At 54.4% G+C, this 17,572-nt stretch overlaps 5 protein-coding genes across 5 annotated transcripts; 1 reads left to right on the top strand and 4 right to left on the bottom strand.

The window, feature by feature from the left end:
- Positions 1 to 843: 843 nt before the first annotated feature.
- On the top strand, positions 844 to 7,661 carry P170DRAFT_464536 (putative SNF2 family helicase; the record flags this gene model as incomplete). The annotated part of the gene is made up of 5 exons (XM_024852257.1): positions 844 to 1,300; positions 1,386 to 1,530; positions 1,649 to 2,389; positions 2,448 to 7,385; positions 7,451 to 7,661. 5 exons carry the CDS (start codon positions 844 to 846, stop codon positions 7,659 to 7,661), a joined length of 6,492 nt encoding a protein of 2,163 aa, XP_024704263.1.
- Positions 7,662 to 7,890: 229 nt separating this feature from the next.
- On the bottom strand, positions 7,891 to 9,217 carry P170DRAFT_436635 (complex I 24 kDa subunit family protein). The gene is made up of 3 exons (XM_024849192.1): positions 9,042 to 9,217; positions 8,611 to 8,901; positions 7,891 to 8,527 (listed from the first exon to the last, which is right to left on the bottom strand). The coding sequence occupies exons 1-3, from the start codon at positions 9,162 to 9,164 to the stop codon at positions 8,135 to 8,137; spliced, it is 807 nt and encodes a 268-aa protein (XP_024704262.1). The 5' UTR covers positions 9,165 to 9,217; the 3' UTR covers positions 7,891 to 8,134.
- A 101-nt stretch (positions 9,218 to 9,318) lies between these two features.
- Positions 9,319 to 10,028, bottom strand: P170DRAFT_436634 (uncharacterized protein). Its single transcript, XM_024849191.1, has one exon. The coding sequence runs from the start codon at positions 9,991 to 9,993 to the stop codon at positions 9,424 to 9,426; it is 570 nt and encodes a 189-aa protein (XP_024704261.1). The 5' UTR covers positions 9,994 to 10,028; the 3' UTR covers positions 9,319 to 9,423.
- Positions 10,029 to 10,294: 266 nt separating this feature from the next.
- Positions 10,295 to 11,505, bottom strand: aah1 (adenosine deaminase). Its single transcript, XM_024849190.1, has one exon. The coding sequence runs from the start codon at positions 11,380 to 11,382 to the stop codon at positions 10,324 to 10,326; it is 1,059 nt and encodes a 352-aa protein (XP_024704260.1). The 5' UTR covers positions 11,383 to 11,505; the 3' UTR covers positions 10,295 to 10,323.
- A 332-nt stretch (positions 11,506 to 11,837) lies between these two features.
- On the bottom strand, positions 11,838 to 17,428 carry P170DRAFT_455760 (uncharacterized protein; the record flags this gene model as incomplete). The annotated part of the gene is made up of 11 exons (XM_024851564.1): positions 17,348 to 17,428; positions 17,210 to 17,278; positions 15,564 to 17,146; positions 15,063 to 15,510; positions 14,238 to 14,888; positions 14,157 to 14,201; positions 14,070 to 14,123; positions 13,980 to 14,039; positions 13,880 to 13,940; positions 13,378 to 13,417; positions 11,838 to 13,167 (listed from the first exon to the last, which is right to left on the bottom strand). Exons 1-11 carry the CDS (start codon positions 17,378 to 17,380, stop codon positions 11,838 to 11,840), a joined length of 4,374 nt encoding a protein of 1,457 aa, XP_024704259.1. The 5' UTR covers positions 17,381 to 17,428.
- Between the last annotated feature and the right edge of the window lie 144 nt (positions 17,429 to 17,572).

Here is a 17,572-nt window from a genome sequence, read left to right as displayed (position 1 = left end):
CGTCCCCAGCACCCCCAGCCAGCAGAGGAACCATTCACAGCACTGGCAAATTTTTCTGTTTTCTTGCCCCATGAATTTTCCCCCCTCTTCCCCCTCTGTTTCCTACTTTGTCTTTTCTTTCCTCGTCATCCTCGCTCTCTCACCGCTTTCCTCTTGTTTACTTCTTCTCACCATCACCCTCCCCACGTGATCCATACGTGCCCTATCTTGATATCTGTATCATTTTGATCGTTGAATGCACTGCGTTGGTTTTATTTGTCTGATACTTCGTGTTTCTCTTTTGGAGTCTCTTTTGGACTGCCACAATTGGGAGAACGTGACTTCAAACCCTTCCACGTGATCCTGACGTGCCCTATCCTGACAGCTTTCACACCTTCACATCATCATCTACACACCCTGTCTTTTGCTGAACGTGTCAAGGTGCTCAGACTGGACTTCTATTCCGTGCATTTCTCTCTGGAATCTTCTCGGGATCCTGTTCGCCAGGGAAAGTGATCTTTCCAGCTCCGCGTGACTCAGTCTCCCCTATCCACATCTTCACGTCTGCACTCTGTCTTGGGCCTATCAAAGAGATCAATCAGCTCCATCTGCTCTCTCTATTCTTCTGGCAGTCTCTGTCGTGACTTGCTTTCTGATTAACGGTGAAAACAAGGCCTCATTGAGTCCACGTCATTCCACATACCCTATCTCATTTCAGATACCAACATACATTGCATCGTCAATCGTGTCTGTCCGGACGAAGTGGAAGACAAGACTAGTGTGCTTGATCACTCCTGTACTTCCATCCTTCCCTCCTCTGACTCTGCCTGATATTCCCCCCTACCCATCATCCCACCACCCAAAATGGCACCCAAAAGAAAAGCCACCACCACTCCCTCCACCTCGACCGCTCCCAAACGAGCCCGCAAAACCACCGCTCGAAAAAGCACCACTCGCAAGACAACTCCCCGCAAGGCCACTACCCCCAAAAGACGCGGCTGGCCCAGAGACACCGCCGAGCGCGAGCTCTACGGGTTCCGCGAGCCAGTGACCTACGCCTCGGATGAGGATGTGGATCTGGACACCCCGGAGCTGGTGCACAGCCGGCCGTACGACGGCAAGAAAACATACAAGACGCGTCTGGCGGAGGGGCTGCCCCCCATCCATGATCTGGAGGAGATGTATCGGCTGATGACGAGCAAGGCGCTGGAGTTGGGCCTCGACGAGGCGCTGAAGCACATGGGGAGTCGGCCGCTGCGTGTGGCGACTGTTTGTTCAGGGACGGAGAGTCCGCTGTTGGCGTTGGAGATGGTTAGGTGTCGTAAGTTACTACTACTGCTTCTGCTTGTTTGGTTTCTGGGCTTGGCTTGGTGAGCAATTGCTGACTGACTGGTCTGTTATGATAGATTTGGAAACGCACTTTGACAGAACCCTGCCGTTTCGGCATCTCTTCAGTGCTGAGATCGTACCGTTTAAGCAGGCGTATATCGAGCGCAACTTTCATCCTCGATACTTGTTTCGGGATGTGAACCAGCTGAAAGACCGTGTGGCGTAAGTTTTCTTTATTCCCTTTGCTTGGTTTCCTGTTTTTAGACCAAAGTTTCCATTTGCTCTCCCCTTTCTGACCGCAGTTCAACGGCTCAACTGACTCCGACATTTGAATGAACAGAGCAACCGCGTACGGGTCCATAGAAAAGGTCCCCAAGAACGTGGACCTCTTAGTAGCCGGCTTTTCCTGCGTCGACTTCTCCGGCTTGAACAACAACCGAAAGACACTCGATCAGCAGGGTGAATCGGGAGGCACATTCTGGGCCATCGTCCGCCACGCGCGGGTCTACCGACCGCGCATCATGGTCCTCGAGAACGTCAAGCTCGCACCCTGGACCAGCATCGTGCAGTACCTCGCGGAGATCGATTACCTGGGGATCCACGTGGGCGTAGACACCAAGGCCTTCTACCTGCCCCAGACCCGCGAAAGAGGATACATGATCTGTATCGATAAGAAACTGATGCAGGCTCGGGGGCTGAAAAAAGAGGACTTCGAAGGATGGCCGGAGATCGTTCGCAAGTTCCGGCGTCCAGCCAGCTCCCCTATCGGTATGTTTGCCTTCGGACATGGTGATAAACGTCTCGAGCAGATCGAGAGAGATATGGTGGCCCGGTTGGCGGCAACAACCACGCGGACTCACGTTGGCTGGGAGAAGTACCAGCTCCGCCACCACTATTATCGCACCGACAATGACCTGGGCCATAAGCGTCCTGCTACCAGGTTTCAGGACAACGGAGCCCGCCAGGTGCTTGACTTTGCCTGGAGAAGGTTCTCGGGGGCTTTGCCAGAGAGGGTGCTTGATACCATCGATTGTAATTTCCTTCGAAAGCTCCGTGACGGTTACGATATGAGCTATAAAGAGTAAGTCGAAAGTCCAACAAGTCCCCTGGGCTTCATCTCATACTGACATGTATTTCAGGCGATGTCTAGAGCTTTCTCAGGGCGTTGACCGGGAGACTGATAGTCGTGCGTATGGCATCATGGGATGCATCACCCCAAGCGGCATCCCCTACCTCACCACAAGAGGTGGCCCGCTCTGCGGCGCCGAGGCTCTCGCCCTGCAAGGCTTGCCCGTGGGTAAATTGATCCTCACCCGGGAGTCGCAGCGAGACCTGCAAGATCTCGCGGGGAATGCCATGAGCTCCACCGTTGTCTGCGCGGCGACGCTGTCAGCTCTTATTGTTGCACACCCAGTCCTCGAGAAGGGTGAAATGCCAGCTAGCACTACCCCCAAGTGCGATCTCTCCAGCTGCAGCGCCTCACAGGCCGAAAGCGTCACATTCAAAGGAAACTTACAGTTGAATCCCAATAATGCCCAAACACATTGCTTGGAGCTCTTTGATACCCGCGCAGTTCTGGAGGCGGCGGCCCGCAGTGCCAGATACTGTATTTGCGAGAAGCAGTCAGCGGTCAAAGACACGATCTTCGAATGTCAACTGTGCGAGCACACAGCCTGCGATGACTGCCACGGTAACCCCACTCATTTCTACAACAGACCGAAGACGATCAAGAGAAGTATACCTTCCGACTTTGTTCGAGATCTTCGAAAGATCATCCCGAACCGACTGATGATGGTTGGCATCACTGCGGAGAGTTGGGGTATTCTCAAAAGCGATCCGTCCGTGAAATGCCCGTCTGCCATCTGGGAAGATTTCCTGAAGGCCGTTATGCGAACCGTCGGTGACGAGCTCCGTTTCTCGGATATCTCGCGGGGAAAACTGTGGACTGTCTCTTACGAGGGGAAGCACTCGGTCCTTCATCTTGTGATCAACCCGGCCAGCGGACTCGAGTGGCGTCTTTTTGCCAAACCTCTGGAAAGCGATCCAGGTCTTTCAGTAAACCGGGAGATTCTTTCAAAGCCGATTGCGCGGATGGCTGTCTCGTCAGATTCCCTGCTGGCGGGGACCTGGCAGGTGTGTGCGCCGCTAAGCTCGAGATTGACGCTCGTGTTTGAACCGGCAGGAGAAAAAGTGCCGAGCTATGAGGCGAAATGCGGTTTGCAGGGCGAAGAGATCATCGCGTCCCAGGTTTGGACCAAAGTCATTGTCCAGGGAACTGACGAGGACATGAGCAACCTCGAAGTCGATGTCCGAGGGACCTACGAGCTTTTGCCCGAGTGCGGTACAGCAAGTGCATCTTTGCACAAAAGGAAAGCTACTGAGGATAACAAGCCCGCTGTGTACCTGTTTTTAGATCCGACGAAGTTGGGCGAGCCAAAGTACGACTCTTTTGTATTTGCCTTGGAACATGGACGAGATCCTAGCTATGCACGACGATTAACCATTGCCGAGGTGGCTCACACTTGGCGCCCCAGCAGACAGTCTGAAGCTCACGAGGAGTCGGTCCATGCATACTACCGCAGATGGACCAATACTGAAGCCATCTCCTTGCAGCCTTACAGTTCCGATGCCTCTATCACCCTCCATAACCTTGAGCCGGGGCACGTTGTCTCGATCGATCACACCGGTTGCGAATCAGAACATATAACCTTGCTATCATTGTCAGCACCAGTTAACACCATTGGTTCGACTTGGAATGTAGGATCTTGGGAGGTCTCTAACCCTTTGGACTCACAAGCTGAATTGAGGGATCTTGCCTGGTTACTCCTGAGAGCCACCACCACCACCGGCTATGAAGATTGGAATCAAATCGTCGAAAAACAGGCAATGAACAGCAATGGCGAATTCTCCGGGTGCACAACCTGCACTCCGCCCAAGCCAGCAATGATCTGGAGTTGCAATGCACGAGGCCACATCAAAGCCTGCGAAGATCCCCGCGATGCTGCGTTATATGAGCGGCAGCTTAAAGCGAAGCCCGTCCCTTTCTTGGTGTTCCGCCGGGTTGATGAAAATAACTTTGGAAATTTGCGAATCACCCTGAATGTGCAGACCCTTCTACATCAGGCGTACGACAAACTTGCTGGTTCTAGCACCATTGGTGGTGCCTCTTTTCTTTGGCGTCTGGTCCCTAATGCACATGACTCGAGAAATTTGGCGTTCTCAGAGTTCCAGCTCAGGAACAATAATGCAGATATTCCTTGCGGTCAGCCCCCCAATTTCAAGCTCAAGCTAAGGCCAGAACAGCTTCGGTCTTTGCATTGGATGGTCATGCAGGAGAGCGACGACATTGAGCCTTTTGCTGAAGAAGAGGTAGAGGAAGCTCTACTTCCCCAGCTGATGTGGCGTGCGGAGGCGAAAGTGACCGCTCTCAAAACGATCCGTGGCGGTGTTTTGGCAGATGATGTTGGATACGGAAAAACAGCCCTCATTCTTGGATTAATCGATGCGCAATCTAGACAGGGTAGCGCACCCCGGTCTACACCGGGCTTTATCCCTACCAACGCGACCCTCATCTTGACACCTCGCAACTTGTTCAAGCAATGGCGGCTTGAGATCACCAAATTCCTGGGGACCAGATACAAGGTCCTCGCTTTTTCCAACAGGGCTGAACTCGCTAAGAAAACCATTCGTGAGATTCGAAAGGCGGACATCGTCTTGGTGACCTGGGAGGTTTTTGGCGATCAAAATTATCATCGGACAATGCAGATGTTCACTGGTATGCCGCGGGTGCCGGCGCCTCAAGGCCGCAACTTCTTGGATTGGTTTTCCGAGGCCCATCAATCTCTCAAAGAGCAAGTGGAAACTCTCATGAATAAAGGCCCTTCTGCTTTCCTCGAATCCTTGCAGGGAAGACGCCGGAAGTTCAGAAATACCACGGCAAACTTCACCTACAACCCGTCCAAGCGACTGAGAGGAAGGCATTATGCGGAAGCGAATGCAGGCGAACCTCGCAATGCAGGCATTGACGTGGAATATGCAGCCCTGTCCAGCGCTGATGAGGAGTCTGACGCCAATGACGAAAGAGACCCTCACACTCTCCGGTCCAAGATATCCCGCCTCGTTCAACTCCAGCCACTGAGAACATTTGCGCCCCCAAAGAAGAAGAAAAAGAACGAGGAGGAAGAGCAGGCCCTGGAAGAGGGGGCAGCTATCCATGGCACGACAAATGACGAGACGAACGAGGCAGAAGCCGTCCAGGCTGAATCAGATCGCGACGATACCGAATATGAGGACCTCGATGCGCCCCCGCGCCCAAAGAAAGCAGCCACCCCAAGCCGTCGAAAGGCCGACAAGAAGGGCAAAAAAAGCGCAAGTGGTCAACCCACGTTAAAGAAGCCAAAGGCGAGTTTGTTCTGGAGTGATCGAGAAGAGTTCAACATCGACAGAAAGACAGAGAAAACAGACTGGGATACCATGAAAAACTCGCTTATCCATCAGTACTCGTGGGAACGTGTGGTGATCGACGAGTTCACATATGTGAAAGTCGAGCCCAAACCCATCGCAGCTATACAAGCTCGCGCACGATGGGTGCTCTCGGGAACGCCGCCCTTGAATAACTTTGCTGACGTGAATACAATTGCACCTTTCTTGGGCGTCCACCTCGGGATCGACGATGATGACATGAAATCCCATAACGTGCTGGGGAAACTGAAAAAGAAGATCCAATCGGATGCAGAAGTCTTCCAAGCGTATCGAGCCCCCCGAAGCGAGTCATGGCACAGAAATCGACACGAGCACGCCCAGACATTCCTCGACCGTTTTGCCCGCAAGAATGTTCCTTGTATCGGCGAAATCCCATGCACGGAACACACCATCGAAGTCTCCTTACTGCCGGTAGAAACAACGATCTATGAAGAGCTCCGCAGACAGCTTGATGGGCTGAGCGCACAGGCATTCTGCGGTAGCCGTAGTAAACATGGCAGCAAACGGGAGAAGAGACTGGATGATCTTATTCGCGGTAGCAGCACGGCCATGGAGGCACTGCTCAAACGATGTACAACCTTCGCTCTCAGCCACCAGTGGAAGAATGGAAAGCCGGAGGACACCACCTGCAAGTCTCTCATTGAAACGCGCCAGAAACATATCGAAGCTGCTGTGGAGGTTTTCGCTTTGGAAGTCAAGTTAGCCGTTTGGTTGTTGGAAAGAGCTGACAAGAACGTACCTAATTTCCAGAAGTTTGTCGATAGTGTTGGGAAAAACGATTTTGGAGACGAATTGGTGAAAATAGAAGCCCGAGCTATTATCGAAAAGGCTTTTCTTGAAAAGACGGACGATGATTGGAAGCTCTTCTTTGCAGAGCCTGTGCAAAAGAAGGACAAGGCAGATAGAGAAAAGGAAGATGAGGACACAGGCGAAAGTGAGGAAGGTGAAACGAAAAAAGCCAAGAAAGACGAACCTCCCAAGCTCCCGAAGAAACCAGGGAAGAAGGATGAATTCGACACGGTGCTCAGAAGAACGGTGACAAACATGCGCAGCTACATTGTGGAATGGGTTATGCGAAAGCGAGCCCTCAGATACCTCGAAGCCGTGCACCGCGTACAGGCTGACTTGGAGATCATCTGCGACAAGTGCCAGGACAGGATCCTCACAGCAAGTGAGGTCAACATCCTCAGTTCTTGTGGCCATGTCATCTGTTCGATCTGCACTTCGAGCTTTGTTAATGAGGAATGCGTCGTCACAGGATGCCACGGTGAACTCACGATCAACAATCTTCAAAAAGGATCAATGTTTGGCTGCAGTGGGGAAGATAGAAGTGCACGGTACGGCGGATCAAAGCTAGACAAAATGGTCGAGATTCTCCAAGCGATGCCTCGCGACGACAAAGCCTTGATTTTCATTCAGTACGAGGAGATCAGAAAAGTCGCCTCGATGGCGCTGGATCTCGCAAAGATCAAGCACACTGCGATCATCGACGAGGACACATCATCGATCAAAAAGCTGGAGGGGTATCTGACGAAGGGCTGGGGAGAGAGTCGTGTTTTGATTTTGATGTTGGGGAACGAGATGTCGGCGGGACTGTAAGGACCAAATCCTGAGATTTCCGATCCATTATGCTCTGCAAAGCTAACTGTTGTCTTGTCAGGAACCTCCAAGCTGCTAATCATGTGATGTTTCTCTCACCCTTGCTTGCAGAGACTCAGTACAACTACGAGTCGACAATGACCCAAGCAGTAGGGCGGGCCCGGCGGTACGGACAGACGAAACATGTCCACGTATACCACATGCTGGCCAGAAGGACCGTGGACGAGACTGTCTGTCCGTACCGCCAGAACCCGCCCTATACCAGTGGGTGAGGGGAGGCGGCGCGAAGGAGGGAGAGGAGAAGGGGGAGAGGCAAACAAAAAAGACCTTACTCCCAGGAGTAAGAAAGGGGGGGGGGGGAGGGGGGGGGGGTGGGAGGAGATGAAGCTGAGAAGTGAGAGAAGGTGAGAAAGTGAAAGGAAGAGAAGGACTTTGTTTACGCCGGAAAGTGACGGGGAATGACGGGGAAGCCCGGGGACGTCACTGGAAGAACCGCAAGTTATCGAATACAAATGAAATTGGGTACTGCTAAACAAACTCTTCTAAGGCAGATGGATCACCGTGCACCGTGGTCTGAGAATTTTGGACTTCGACGACAGAGTAAACGAGAAAGAAGATGAGGAACAATGTACTGTACAGAATCGACGCCTGGCGGTCCCTGTTCCGTGACTACCAACCAGGAAGAAAGAACACGGTGAAGACAGGCAAAACTCCCTTCGCTTGAATTATGAGAATTATCTGGAATTTATTGCTGCTGATCCAAGGCCCCGTCCTTGCGCATCATCGTCTCGGGGTCCCACACGGGTTCCCGCAGGTTCGTGATGCCACCGCTGTTCTCACAGCTCTCTCGGCCGCTCAGAGGTCCGGGCGCAGGCACCTGGACGGGCTTGCCGGCCTCGGTGGCAGCCGAGGAGTCCTTCAGCGCGGTAAGAAGGGTCTTGATGGACTCGGGAGTGAGATCCTCATAGTAGTCATCGTTAATCTGAACCATAGGAGCGTTGACACAGGCACCCAGACATTCGACCTCGACAAAAGTGAACAGACCGTCTTCAGTCGTGTGTCCGGGGGTGATGCCAAGGTGCTCCGTGATAGCCTTGACGATCTTGTCACTGCCGCAGCCACCCAGCTGGCATGGTGTCTGGATAAAGGGCTCATGTCAGCACGTGTCCCAGCCCCATTATCGAAATCGAAAAGGGGGGAAGAAGCTGAGGGGATGCCTACCGTTGTGCAGAGCTGGACAAAGTATTTGCCCACCGGCTCCCGGTTGTACATGGTATAAAAGGTTGCGACTTCATAGACACGCATGGGGGGCATCTCGAGGAGCCGGGCGACCTCGTTCATGACGCTGATGCTGGTGTAGCCGTGCTGGCGCTGGCCGAGATCCAGCAGAGGCATGACGGCGGCCTTCTTGTACTGGGGAGGGTAGCGCTTGAGGATCTCATCGGCGAGTCTGAGGTTCTGCTCGGAGAACTGGAAGGGGAGGGACGGGTTGTTGGTGGGCTTGTTGCGGTGCTAATCGGGAGAAAGGGTCAGCAAAATATCCATCCAGCCGATGACCCTCAATTGCGCATCAATTGAGCCTGTAGAATGGATCCGCGATATCCGCGACAGCTCAGCGGTCGCGGGGGGCTCGCCCATCATTAATCACGTACCACGGCAAGGGAGTCGCTCAATCGTTGCGGACCAGCCGAGAAGGGTCTGCATTGGGACTTGGGGACAGTCTGGAACAACTGACGACCGACCCGCGGGACGGCGGGAAAGAATTTGGAAGCCATTGCTGGCGGCAAAGGGAGGATATCGTGGATGGGGGGGGAGCAACAGGCGTGGATGGATTGAAGACGTTCGATCGACTTTCATTCGGAGTCGAAGAGGCGTTTTGCGGGTGCGGCTCTGGGCCAATGAGCGGCGACAGATTACTCCCGCCTTCTGCGCCAATAACAAGATGGGTTTTGTCGGCAGTTCCACTTCTTCATCTTCTTTTCATCTTCGGTTTATCATTGCAATTATCTTAACTACAGATATGATAATGCAGCATTACACATTCTCCATCTTATACACCTCGTACGCCACCTCCTCGTACGGATGAGCCTTCACCAACGCCTCCACCGCATGCAACATAATCGACCGTCCCAAACACATCACCTCGACCTTCATCTCCTCCACGACCTCCAGCGTTCCGACCGCGCCAATCGCAGGATTCGCTCCCCCGGCGGGCATGAACTGTCCCTGCCCGGGCATCTGGAAACAGCACTTGACATATTTACCCCCCGGGAAGGTCCCGGCTCCCGAAGCGAACACGGCGTCCTTGACGGTCTCGAGATGCGAGTGCGGCACGAAGAACACCAGCTTGTAGCGGTCGGGGATGGTTTCCGATGACATGGCTCGAGGTTTGGCTTGTAGATGTAGCTGAGTAGTGGGGTTGAGTCTGATTGTAGGTCTCGAGATACGAGTAGCGGGGGACAGGGGGGGAGAGGTGTGGAGGTTGGATTGTGAGCGCGCGAGCGAGAGAGATGCTCGGAGTTGATTCTCGGGACGACGAGAGAGCTGGTGGATGGCTTTGCAACCGATGGAGCGAGTGAAGGTGGTGACGGGGCGCATTTGCATCTTCAGCTTTGAGCTTGGAGGTGGAAATGACGTGGTTACACTCTCGTTCCGGCTGTGGCTGCTGCTTGGCCACTTGGGGTTAGTAATCTGGAAGTATACCTAAGTTCATTTACCAACCTAACTACAGTCGAGGTTCTTCCATTGGGAGACTCGTGCACTTCTTGCGCAGGTGTCGAGATCTCCTGATCTTCAGGTGGAAGTAATGCATGATGTGCTTCGGCAATGCCTACGCCTCCGCAATCTTTACTACCCTGTCGATTATTCCCGGTTCCTGATGCAGGCTCAAGTATCAAACAGTCATCACAATTCATAAACTCATCTCTAACCCCCTCAGACAGCCACAGCGACATGCTTCTTGACATGAGCATCGATATGCCCCAGCAGCTCCTCCTTCCTCTGCTCATCAATCCAGCTCGCACTGACACTGTTCTCCGCAATCACCCTCCACTCGTCCACAGACAGCCGATGCGCCTCCTGCACAGCGCAGTAGTTATCCAGGATATACCCCCCAAAGTAGGCCGGGTCGTCACTGTTAATGGAGAACTTGACGCCAGCCTCCAGGAACGTGCGGATCGGAACCTCCGCCACAGACTGCACGCACCGCAGCTGGACATTCGAGATGGGACACACGGTCAGCATGACGCCCTCGCGCGCAATGCGCTCCATCAACACCGGATCCTCGACGAGCCGAATGCCGTGGTCAATGCGGCGAGCGCCCAGCTCCAGCGCCGTGCTGATATACGAGGCATCACCTTCCTCGCCGGCGTGCGCTGTCAACGGAATCCCCTTGCCCGAGGCAGACTGGTACAGATCCCGGAACATGTCCTTAGGGGGCCCGACTTCCGTCGAGGACCATCCGAGGCCGTGGACGAGGTCCGTGTCGAAGGACTGGTGGGCCAGGGCCTCTTCGTAGACGTTGGCGGCCGACTCGACGGAGAGATGGCGCACGAAGCAGAGGATCAGACGCGTGGACAGGCCGAGCTCCTTCTCGGCGCGTTTGCAGCCGGCCACGAAGCCCGCGACGATGGTGGCGTAGGGGATCTGGCGGTCGCGGTGCACTTGCGGGTCGAAGAAGACCTCGGCGTGGTGGACGCCATCGGCGTGGGCTTTCTGGAAATAGGCCCAGGCGAGGTCGGCGAAGTCGGACTCGTGCTGGAGCACCGACATGCCGATGAAGTAGAAGCGCAGGAAGTCGTCCAGCGACGTAAAGTTGCCGTAGCGCTGCGTGAGGGTCTCGACGGACTCATAGGCTGGTTCTTGGGGGAGTTGGACGCCGTTCTTCGCGGCCAGCTGGAAGATCAGCTCGGGAGTCAGACATCCTTCCAAATGGACGTGATGCTCGCATTTGGGGAGGCCGTGAAGGAAGTCGTGCAGGTCGGATTGACACATCGTGAAGAGGGGCTTTCTCTAAAATGATTGTATTGCCCAGAAAGAATTATAAAAATTAAAATAAAAAATAGAAGAATATGTATAACGAATGAGAAATACTCCGGATATAAAGGAGGGTGAAAAAGACCGAGGCTTCCTTAAAGAATCCCAAAATTCTAGAAGACGCAGGGAAGACGCAGACAATTCAGAGTCCAATAAAAACAGTCCAATGGGGGCACACCGACCTGAAAATTGAGGCTGCCAAAGATCCACTTCATCTGATAAGCCCGTCGGAGACGCCCGTCGGAGGATGCCCTGATTGCCTTGATTGCCTTGATTGCCTTGATTGCCTTCGGACGATTGTAAATAGGGATGATAATAAAAATCTTAAATCAATTCTATACCTGATACCAAGATCACGATCCATCAATGTGAAACTGCAACTCCGTCTAACTCCCTCTATATTAAAGCCCACATCATACTCGAAGTTCGGCTCCAGCAGCCTTGCGCAGTCGGTTCATGACCGCCGCTGCAAGGTCGCCGCTCTGGTCCGAGATTCCCTCTACGTAGATGACATCCACCTCCATTTCGTCCATCGCCCGCAGTGCCGAAAACAGCCGGCGCGCAATCGACTCGACATCCGACCCCAGATGGCAGTCGAAGGTCTCCTTGGCCGCAAGACATCCGTTGATGCGGTCGTTCACGGGGGCCGAGAATCCCACCAGATCGTCGACCAAGGAAGGAATCGGCTTCAGCGTCTTCTCGATCTCCTCGTTTGACAGTAATCCCAGTCCCCGCTTCCAGTTCCGAGTGCGTAGGATTCCAATCATATGTGCGCCGATCGCGGTGTCTTCCAGGTCCTTTCGAATGTGCTGCGACACGGCCTGTTCGTTGGAGTCGGCTTCGAAGAGCACCACGCGCGCCTTGGGCGAATAGTGTCGGTACTTCATGCCAGGCGCCCTGGGGACCTCCTTCACCTCCAGACTCCCGTCATTGTATCCAACCTGTACATTCTCCCATCCAGCACACGTCCGCAGCTCCTCGATGCCGATACCACCCGGTCGTAGGATCGCAGGCGGATCCGACAGCCCGTCCACCACCGTACTCTCCACGCCGACTCCGCAGGACCCCCCGTCGAGAATCAGCTCAATCCGACCCTCCAGGTCATGACACACATGCTCCGCACTAGTCGGCGAAGGCTTAGTCGACGCATTCGCCGACGGAGCAGCCAGGGGACGGTCCGTGGCGTGGATCAGCAAGCGCGCCAGCGGCGACGAGGGCATGCGCACGCCAAACGTCGTCAAGTTGGAGGTGACCTCCTTCGCGAGCGGCGAGCCCGACGGGTTCGGCAAAAGGATAGTCAACGGGCCCGGCCAGAACCGGTCGATCAGGGCATGGTAGATGGTGGGTATCGAGTTCTTCGCTGTCCTAGTCAAGCGCGTCGGGCTGGCTTGCACGGGGTTCAGGATTCGCTCCAGCATGTCCAGCGAGTCCACGTGGATGATCAACGGGTTGTCCGAGGGCCTCTGCTTGGCCCTGTAGATCCCCTGCACGGCATCGCTGCGGGTCGCGTCTGCGCCGAGTCCGTATACCGTCTCCGTGGGGAACGCCACGGGGATATCGCTCGTGCGCAGAAGGTCGGCGGCCTCCTCGATCGCGGCGGCTTCGGGCGTCTTGTTGCTGCGTTCACTGTCCCACCACTCGGCGAGCGACTTGTTTCCGGGTCCCTCCTGGTTGAGTCGGCGGACCGACAGAATCCGAGTCGTCTCCTTGGGCGCCATCGTGCGAGTAGAAGTCGTAAAAAACCTAATAAAGCTGTGCGGGCGGCCGCCAGCGACAAGGCGAGAGAAGAGAGACACCAGCTTGACTGACGAAATGGTCGCTTTTTATCAATTTCCCGAGAATCACCACGAGCCCTGGAAAAGAAAAAGGGGGTAATCGGCGCTCGAATCGTCTAGAACAGGCAGGGAAGCATGGAAATCAGTCGAGTCGCGGGGTTGGGTCAAGGCCGGCTACGAATATGAGGCCAAGTGGGGGGGAGAGGGCTGTTGGGTATCTGGAGCCTTATTTGTTAGAAGAATTCTTGATTCGATGCCCGCCTCGTCCCACTTGGAAGGAAACTTACCCAAAACTCAGAGCATTGCGGCCTCAAAAGAGAGTCGAGTGTTTGTCGGCGCAGAAACCGAAAATCTTCGCGATGACGTCGGGCATGACTAAGCGATGCTTTTGGCCCTGTTTGATGGCGACAAGATTAGAGCAAGACGAGTTACTGGGATAAATAGAAGTCTTCGGACGAAATATATGTGTATGAATCCTGGCGAGTGAGATCATTGCAATTATGCTTCCTGTTTCGTAGTTTGTGGTGTCTATGCATGCATTCCCTGACTTGTCTCCAGCCACTACAACCTCAAAGTCGAAAACCAATGAACTAAATATAGGTACATGAATTTATCTTTGCTACATACACCAGTATGTCCAATCCACGAGCTAGTCACCTATTTCTTCTTTCCCCCTTTACCGCCTTTGTTGCCACCACCACCACCTCCTCCTCCTCCTCCACCACCACCTTTGCCCTTCCCCTTGGCATCTCCGCCTCCACTGCCTCCCATAATTCGTACTTTGCCAACAGGAACCGAGTTGATGATCTCAGTGTCTTTCCATGTCTTGAGGAGCTCTCCCTCCCGAGCCCGGATCTTCTCTGCAACGACTCTGGGGATGCCTGCATCCTCAGCATGCTCCTTCTTGACCTTTCCGGTGGTGGTCTCGGAGATCCATCGGCCGAGAATCTCCTTGACTGCCTTCCCCTTCTTGACCGAGCCCGGCTGCAGCTTAGTTCGGTACTTGTAGCGTCCAAGTGATGCCCACGGAGCGCACACGGCGATGGCTGCAAGGATCTCGTCATCAGGATGAGGCGTTCCAACCAGTGCCGGAATCCAGTCCAGATCCGCAGCCTCCGCAGCGGCCGTTTCCTCGTCGTAGTCATCGCCAGCTCCCTCCTCAAACATGGCCTGTCGTCGTTTTTCGGCCTCAGCAGCACGTTCATGCTGGGCCTTGCGGCGCTTCTTCTGCGCTTCGGCTTCTCGGTCACGCTTCTCCTTGGCCTCGGCGGCCGCTTCGGCCTTCGCAGCCTTCGCCTTGTTGGCACCCAGGAGCCGAAGAGCCAATTCGCGCTCCTCGTCATCCTGGTCGGCGTACTTGGCAGCGGCCTTCTTTGCCTTTGCCTTCTTGCCGCGAGTAACGGGTTGTTTTTCTTTCTTGGGAATGGGCTCGGCCGATTCGATTTGCCTCCCTTGTCTCAGCTGGCGTCGTTCCCGGGCAGAGAGGTGCTTCGTATCCTGGGATCTTCCTCCATTCCAGGCTTCCAGGCTTTCTTCAGGCGCCTCTGTCCCGGCTTCATCTCCCTCTTCCTCGTCCTTCTCCGCGGTTTCACCATCCTCTTCTGCTGCTTTCCCATCGATGTCGTCGTTCAGCTCGGCATCTTCAGCCTCCTCTGACACATGGTCGGCAACAGGCTCAGACGAGCCTTGCTGCAACGGGTTTGCGGCAGGCACACTGTCGTTGTGTTCGGGTTCGTCATCAGAATCGGAACTTTGCCCCTCTTCTTGCTCTTCCGCTGGCTCCTTTGAAGCAGCTTCGGCAGGCTTATCCTCCTCGCCTGCACCTTGTGTCTCCTCCGGAGTTTCCTGGATCTCCTCGACTACTTTAGCTTCCCCGGTTTCTCCATCAGCCGGCTCCGAAGAGGCAGTTTCATCGAATATGGCTAATTTGTGGTTGCGAAGGCTCTCCTTGCTGATCTGGAACATCACTGCAAAGCCTAACACCAGCTGCGAGGGAGCAAGGAAGTTCTTCTCTCCCTTGATCAAGAATTCACCCGTCGGCAGCAGGCCACCAGCTTCGGCAGTCTTGGTAACCTGGTTGGCGTTGGCCCAGTATGCGGACATGATGGCTTTCGATTCCCAAGAACTTGATGTGGCAACGCAGAGGTTTCCTGCTTGAGACAAAGTGCTGGGTGGGATAGGGGAGTTCGAAGCAGTCGACCTATTCTTGACGATCATGGGTCTAGCACCTTCGAGGTCTGCATGCACGAAGATATCGCCCTTCTTCAAATGGCGACGGTAGAGAATCTCGCTCTGCATAGCATCACGGCCACTATTTGGGTTGTTAGAAAGGAAATTCTCGCAAATTGTAGAATTAAAACTTACCCCAAAACCAAGTAGCCCTCAGACGAAATGAAAAAGAGAAACTTCTCAAACCAGAAGGGCTTTCTGGCAAAGTGAAGGACCTGCTTTTCCTGCTTGAGGCCCTTTTTGAGATCTTGGGTGACCTTCTTCTCGTGGCTCTTCAGTGCCTTAGCAGAAGACTGCGTCGTTCTCTGCTCTTTAACCGCTGCCATTTTCTTTTGATCATAGTACTGCGTGGCATTTGCCCACGGCGAAAGACTGAGGTCAATATCAATGGTCAACTGTTCCGATGCTGAGCGCGCATTCGGGGCCTCCTCGCTCTCCTCGTCTGATTCGGACTCGTCGCTGGAGAATAACCCATGGTCCTCTTCCTCCTGTTCGTCTCCGGCTTCTCCGAGGAGCAGGGTGATTGTATTCTCGTACAACTTCAAGGGCAACTTAATGATTTGCGCGACGGGGTTTCCTCTGCCCTGTTCCATCTCGATTAGGCGAGCGATCTCCACCCAGTCCATACCCTGTGCGATCAAGCCGTTCACTGCATCCATTGCCTCTTGAACCCGATACACGTTGTCCTCGATAGCGCCGGCCTTGCGGATATGCAGATCTTGCGTTTCCTTCAGCGCCCCGATCCGTTTCTCGTGCTCCTGTCTCACTGCCTCGAGCTTTCGTTTCGCCGTTTCTTCTCGTTCCGTGAGCCGTGACTCAAGCTTCTGTGTCTCGATCGACGAGAAGTACTCGTCCACCGTCGCATTCAGCGACGGGAATTCCAGGATGGTGACGCCCGGCTTCTCTTCAAACTGCTGGGGTTTAAAAGGATGGAAGTCTTCGTACAGAAGGCTGGGCTTGTCGGAAGGCGTCTCTCCTTCAGCGTTCTGCTGAGCCTTAGATCGCGCATCCGGTCGCGCGACAATATACCCAGGATGGTTTTGTTGAGCAGACAGCCGGGTAGTCTCTCCCTCCGCCTCCTTCAAGACGCCCTCCACCTTCTTCAACAAATCTTCATCCTGCAGAACTTGATCCAGCGGCGTTGCAGGGTCCACTCCCCTAGCAGCAAAAGCGTGGTCGAGCAAGAGCGGCGGGTACTCGGGGAATCCCTGCGACAGAGCCTTCCGGAGCACGTCGGCATTCTTTTTCTTCGACTTCTTCGGCGCTCCGTCTTCCCGGGAGAACAACGCCTTCGCTTTCTCCACCGTGTCGCGAATCCGGTCGATCGTGATCGCCGGAACCCCGTTGTAGTTCTGCTTGTTCGTCACGTTGTACTTCAAGCCGACGCGGGCCTCCTCCCCCTCTGCGGCCGAGACCTGGCGGAAGACCGCCAGCATGTTGTGCTCGCGGTCGGTGACGATGATGTTCCCGCCGGCGAAAAACTCCAGGAACATGTGGTAGGTGTCATCGCTGAAGGAGATGTCGATGACGCGATCCGTGCCGATCTGCTTGATGGAGGTGATGCGACGGGTCTTGAGGAACTTGCGCAACCGCGTCACGAACTGCGAGGGCGCCGTGGCCGTCGTTCGCGAGTACTGGGTGACATGGCATCGGAAGCCGGAGTCGACGATGAGCTGTTTGCGGTGGTCGGGTTTGGCGAGTTTGAACAGGAAGATTCGCTAGAGGGCATAGAACAACCGTCTGTTAGGATAGCTCTATCGTGAATTGAGAGAACAACTTACCGATGAGAGATCGTAAATGTTCGACACTCGGAGATTGACCAGCTCCGAGGCCAGTTCCTGGGAGATGACCTGGTTGTGCCGATGAGTTTCTTGCCATCACTTGTCGCCAGTAGCAGCATTCCCAAGTGTGTCACATACCTTGACGTCCAGGGACGAGAATCTCTGCTTCATCTTCTGATTTGTTGCGCGGAAGCCAGTCTAGATCAAAGCGGATCCTGGAGGATGTTTGGAAGGGGAAGAAGATTTGACTCAAGCGATCTGACGGGGACCTGAGCGTGACGTATGCGGGGCAGATTTTCACCCATTGATCGTTCCATCGCATTCGATTGCTTGTCAACCAACCCACTCGCTGGGAGTCAGGAA

This window comes from Aspergillus steynii, assembly GCF_002849105.1.
Source record: "Aspergillus steynii IBT 23096 chromosome Unknown P170scaffold_4, whole genome shotgun sequence".
Taxonomy (NCBI): domain Eukaryota; kingdom Fungi; phylum Ascomycota; class Eurotiomycetes; order Eurotiales; family Aspergillaceae; genus Aspergillus; species Aspergillus steynii.
Note: the sequence above shows the minus strand (reverse complement) of the source record. Positions and strands in the feature narration are given on the sequence as shown.

Excerpts from the sequence above, each read along its gene's own strand:
- P170DRAFT_436635 (XM_024849192.1), bottom strand. The coding sequence starts at position 9,164 with ATGGCTTCCAAATTCTTTCCCGCCGTCCCGCGGGTCGGTCGTCAGTTG. Across the intron at positions 8,902-9,041 it reads TGAGCGACTCCCTTGCCGTG|CACCGCAACAAGCCCACCAA; the intron begins GTACGTGATTAA and ends TCTCCCGATTAG. Across the intron at positions 8,528-8,610 it reads TTGTCCAGCTCTGCACAACG|ACACCATGCCAGCTGGGTGG; the intron begins GTAGGCATCCCC and ends CCCTTTATCCAG.
- P170DRAFT_436634 (XM_024849191.1), bottom strand. The coding sequence starts at position 9,993 with ATGCAAATGCGCCCCGTCACCACCTTCACTCGCTCCATCGGTTGCAAA.
- aah1 (XM_024849190.1), bottom strand. The coding sequence starts at position 11,382 with ATGTGTCAATCCGACCTGCACGACTTCCTTCACGGCCTCCCCAAATGC.